Source organism: Pteropus vampyrus, unplaced genomic scaffold, assembly GCF_000151845.1.
Source record: "Pteropus vampyrus isolate Shadow unplaced genomic scaffold, Pvam_2.0 Scaffold32, whole genome shotgun sequence".
Lineage (NCBI taxonomy): Eukaryota > Metazoa > Chordata > Mammalia > Chiroptera > Pteropodidae > Pteropus > Pteropus vampyrus.
Genome location: NW_011888813.1, coordinates 10,501,194 through 10,506,819, shown reverse-complemented (window position 1 = coordinate 10,506,819; position 5,626 = coordinate 10,501,194). Strand labels below are relative to the sequence as shown.

At 48.1% G+C, this 5,626-nt stretch overlaps 1 protein-coding gene across 1 annotated transcript in view; it reads right to left on the bottom strand.

The window, feature by feature from the left end:
• Positions 1-1,889: 1,889 nt before the first annotated feature.
• TDP1 (tyrosyl-DNA phosphodiesterase 1) overlaps positions 1,890-5,626 on the bottom strand; it is a 73,122-nt gene continuing 69,385 nt past the window's right edge. Inside the window, exon 19 of the mRNA XM_023528867.1 lies at positions 1,890-2,121. Within this exon, the coding sequence (XP_023384635.1) occupies positions 2,048-2,121 (74 nt within the window). The 3' untranslated portion in view covers positions 1,890-2,047. The remainder of the gene's footprint in view (positions 2,122-5,626) is intronic.

Here is a 5,626-nt window from a genome sequence, read left to right as displayed (position 1 = left end):
ATATCATTTCTCCATTAATACAATTGCTACATTTTATAAATGTAATAAAGAATATCTAGCCTTTTCTTTGAGGTATTCAGCAGTCAAAAGCAAGTATTCTCGAGGAAGGGGTTACGGCTCTTAATTCTTCAGTAATGAGGGAAAAATTCAAATGTCCTAAGATCTGAATCAAATTAACACCTAGGTCATCCAAAATGGTTTCATAATGGATGAAATAATATTAGATATTTCCTTAGAAAGTGAATTTTTAATTTCATGTGGAAAAAAAGTGACAAAATCAAACCTAAGATCCTTATTTTAAGCATACTGAATCTGATGCACAAACCATATTCATTTGAAGTCATGTAGTATTAACAATTTCCACTAAGGAAAACTATACAGCTTCTACAGAAGAACCCAGAGAAACAAGACTTGGCTCCGTCGCTCATGGTGGGACCTTATGAATGTTATTTCATAGAAGGCTGACGTATTGTATAAAAGCATCTGTCTACAACAGATTGGGGGACATGGTCCACCTCCTCAGATCCCGTCTACCACACTGCCTGGGAGCTACGGCCACCTGGCAGTACAGAACAGATTCTGGACGCTGCCAGACCTGGGTTCAAATACTGGCAGATGCACTTTCTAGAAGTATGACCTTGGACAAGCATCTTGTTCGGGTCCAGGTTTCCTGATCGGGAAAATGAAGATAATCCTAATGAATTAACTGTAACAGCTACAGTACCAATCACTGTACAGTTCTCACTCTGAGCAGGCCCGACTAAGCACTTTCATGTAGTCACTCACTGGACACTCAATAACTCTTTGCAGTGGGTATTACTACACCTGTCCCCCTCCCCGGCCATTTTACAGTTGAGGAGACCAAGGCACAGAGAATTTAAGTAACCTGGTCTAGGTTGCACAGCTGGGTCTTCCCAGCCTCTTCCTGTCATAGCATCCCCACCCCTCTGAGTTCTTAAGATGAAAAGTCTAGGCCTCTGAGAAACAGTCTGAAAAACAATTTTAAAAAACTCTTTCCAAATTAACGTTCGGCTCTTCTAAGCTGTAAGATGAAGAGGCTGGTGACAAACTGGAGATCAACTCCATGCAAAAGAAAACAAAGAGGGCCTAAATCGCCTAGGGAGGGCTGGGTCCCTCCGAATGAAGGACACGGGTAGAAGGACACTCACAGCTCTGGTCCCAGCCAGCCGTGTGGTCTGGGCGACACCCTGAACCTTTCTGGGCCTCGTCTTCCCTTGTGAATTGAAGGTGCCAAACTGTGTCACCCTTCGGGATTTCTTCCAACTGTAATACTTGTGTGCTTTTGTCTGATTCTCTGAGCTGTCTTTTCTGGAAATCTGTGGGGATGGGAGAGACGCCCACGCAGCCTGGGGAACGGGTGAAGGAAGCGGCAGGTGGCTCGGTCCGGTGAGACCCAGCGCGAGCAGTGAGGCGGCCAGCACGGGTGCGGGGCGGACGGGAAGCCACGTGCAGCTGCGGGGCCGAGGGGCCACGTGACTCACCGCTCTGACCCGCAGCCACAGCGGCCTCAGCGCCAGGCGCCAGGAATCGGCAGACTGATGTCCGGCGACCCCCGAGACACGCTCGGCAAGCTGAGGGAAGGCTGGGCGAGGAAGCGAACGGTCACACTCTTCCTCTGACAAGTGTCAGCTGAACGAAGAGCACGGGTCGCGATGGAGCGCAGCGCACAGTCAGCCTTCAATTCCGAAGGGCCGACGCCACCGTGAGATTCCGCGTCGCTGTGAGGAGCGTTTCATGGCTCTGCATTCTTTCGACATCGTGAAGTTTAATAGTCCTCATCCCAAAGCACAGCGCAGCAAAGGGAATTAAGAAAATACATCTTAAAAAAAATTTTAAGGGGTGGGGGGCGGGCGGTGAGAAATGGTAACAACTGTAACCAATATCCATGTTCAAAAGAGCGACCCCGACGAAGCGCTCCCCAGGGGCGCAGACGAAACTCAGGGACGTGAACACCCCGTTCGGACAAGAACGCCCCCCGTTTGGGGCTCGCGGTCTCAACACGGCGGCTTCACTGGGCTTCGGGCTCTCACGATGGAACCCACATGTTCCCGTGTGTATCTGGGGCTTTGACGTAGGGAATGTTCCAAATCCACGGCCGATCTGGGGGGAAAACACATTACGTGTGTTTAATACTTATTCGAACAGGATTACGAAGACCTCACCCCCCGTAGAGGGTGAAGCCGCCCGTGCTGGAGGCCACGAACTGCACACCCCAGACAACGGTCCACTCACCCTGACCCGGCACGTCACCTCGCACAGCCTCAGCGTCCTTGTCCGTACCTACGTCGTGAAGCTGTCGTGAGGGTTAAATGAGACACACCCGCGTGGCGTGCGGCACGGGGGGAACCTCACAAAGACGCCGACGCACGTCCGAACCCAGCTTCGTCCTTCCCTGAACCCCGGGGGACACGTCTGCAGGGTGGCTTCAGGGTCCTTGACTGTGAAACAGGAGCTGACTACACTAGCAACCTGCCGAGACTACTGTGAAGCATAAATGGGAAGACACCCGTGGAAGCTCCTAGCATGTTGTATGTACTCAATAAATGGGAACTTTTCTTCCTTTTGACTGATGTTTCAGAAATTGGAAAAAAATCCAAACAAATCGCTTCCAGCATGTATCACACTACTGCTAGTCAAACCATTTCAAAAGAACCATAATGATGTGGGTAGGGAGTAAATACATTGTAAGGACTAAAAACAGTCCCCATAGGACTGTCCTGATGGGTATGGGAGAAACAGTTCTGAGGGCGGAGTGCTGAGCACAGACTGGCCACGGAGCAGGTCCGCGGAGATGGACCAGCCCACTAAAGCAGCGCTCAGCACTGCCAACCACCCTGGGGAAGGCCTTTTCTTCCCCAGCGGAGGGAGAGCTGGCTCGGGGACCGCCTGGCACTCAGTGGTGTCATCTGCTCTCCACTCGCGGCCTCACCGGGTTAAGTAATCGCAGGGCGAGTGTGCACACAGCAGGGGCGGAATGCCGAAGATGGCAAAAAGTCATCAGAACCCTGTTCTCTTGTCTTTGGCCTTGAAATGGTTTGAAAGCATGACACCACACACTTTTTGTGAATTAAAGAGCTTGTTAGAGAGCCATACACCTGAGTCTGTCACATGCTTGTTTCATAAAGGGGAGGGACTGGCAGGGCTGGAGACCTGACTCCACACAACTACTCGCTGGCCTTTAAAAAGGCATTCTCTTCCGCTGGCGACACCACCTTGGTGGCTAGACGTCTCTGTCTGTACTTGTCCTTTCCTGCAAAGTTGGCTAACATCAGCTCTGCTTCATCCCCAAGGCAGAGGACACCCTGATTCTTGCAATGAGTAGCTATTAGATTCTTCACTAAGGCAAGATTTGTAATGCAAACATTTGCCAGTAGGCAAGTAACTTCAAGCCCACCACCCCATTTACTCCTCCCCCTCAAAATCGGCCAACAACAGCCAAGCAGGGTAACCGTGCTGTTGGTAAATCCCCAGATGCTCTGCTTTACAGGTGAGCAAATGTCTGTACCTACAGGCTAATTATTTCTTGTGCTGGCAGAAAGGCCCTTCATTACTTTGGGAGAAAGCTGCAAAAAGGCCAACGGGTAGGTGAACAGAGGGTGGTTATGACTGTGGTGTCTTTTCACCCATCACTAGAAATCAGCATTAACATTTAGTGGCTTAGATTAAGGCCTGTTTTAAGCCATCCACCTAAATTATCCCTTAAGAGAACGACCTGCCTCATGATATAGTCGAGCACGTATGTACAATGTTTGTTGAGTGCTGATTAGATAGATACAAGGTACCTTGTCAGACAGAGCTGAGGTCCTCTCAGAGTTTACAGTTCAGTGAGGCAGAGAGCAGGCAAGACAGGATGCTGGAACTCGCGACTTTACCACGTCTGCACAGTTCCCTAACTGGGCTCACATGCAAACTGCTCTCCACTTCCCCCACCCCCAGAAAGCTTGTTTCAGTAGGTCTGGGCTGGGGCCTGGTGATACGCATTTTATCCAGTTCTAGAGGTGATCTTGACACAATCAGAGTTTTGTATCCAAGGGTAAAGGGGATGGGAAACTGTCCTTCTTCTGGAATACGATGGGAGGGTTTAAAACAGCAGTGTGACATGATCAGATGTGCGTGGCAGCAGCGCAGAGGACGGTGTCCAGTGAGAGGAGGCCAGAGCCAGGGAGACAGATCAAAGCAGCATGGTCTAGGTGAGACAGGATGTCTACAGCAAAGGCATGGCGGGAGGCTGGGGATGAGGGCACAGTCTGTGCGTATCCCTAGCCCATCCTTCCCTGTGGCCAGGATACACGTGCATCTTACATCTCTTTATAACTCCCGAACTTGGTCCTCCATGGGAAGGTGCTACAGTGTGAGGGTAAAGGGGGCACGGGACCAGAACGAGGCTGTCCATGGGGCCTGGACCGAGTTAACATGAGCGGTTAGGGTTCCTTACTTGTTATACTACTACCTGTACCATGGGGTGGAAAGCAGTCAATGAATTAATTCATGTCACGTGCTCAACAGCAGTTCCTGGCCCATACTACGTGCTTAAAGAGTGCTAGTACTATTATAATTATTATAATAATTACTGCCACCTTTAACTCATAGTGAGGACTGTCATTATCCTATATGCTATGTAAGTCCTAATGTTTTTTTTTGTTGTTTGTTTGTTTTTTAACAATCAGACAAACCCAAGTACAAAATCCTGTTCTATTTGGCTAGCCATTCAGCTCTCTCCTTTAGTCCTCTGAGAGTGGCCCTTGGGTGAAGAAGGATTTGTGACTTGACCCCTCCAGCCCAAGCACCCATATGTACATTTCCCACTGTCTTCTCTTCAGGGGAACTTGATATGCTACCTTCAGAAGCCACTGTCTCAGCCGAGCAATCATGTCTCATTCATACACGGGGCACAAGCAGACTGTGTGGTGTGTGGTTCCAAGGAGATGAACCGATTACCCTAAGATTTCTGATGTTATTTCACCTTAGTGTACTCTGAAATTAGAGAATGTATAAAAGACTTGCCAGCATGAAATATGAAGGAAAGCTCCAAAATATTTTACGCTGGGCTGCCAACCTCGTAGAATTGAAATCATTGGTAATTTCAGGGTGAATAATAACACAAAGGGAGCCACTTCAAGATGGAGTCGGAGCTGCCATTCCAGAGAACTGCCTTGCGCATCTTACTTCTCAAACCTTTGCAGTGTTTAAACTGGGTAAGACAACCTTTGGACCAGGCCCAAAGGAGCATCATACTCCAACTTTTTGCAAAGATAACAGGAAGGCAGATGTTATGACTCGAAGACTACAAATTAAAGGCATTCTTGGGTTTCTGCCTGAACCAGTGCTTCTGATAGTATTCTTTTGGATCTCAAATAAACACTTGTTGCCTCTCGCTTTGGGCTTTTATTTTTGGGTTTACAGCAGTATCAGTGTTATCTGAAACCCATTAATACCCTAATTTGTGATTAAATTAAAAAAAAAAAACAAAAACAGAACAATCTACCTAGTGGGAAGAAAAATAATTCAAATTGCTAAAAACCAAGTACTTACTTATTTCAAAGTAATCTGATAAACTACTCTTTACTTTGATGATTCTAGATTTCCTTAAACTTTCTGATTATAG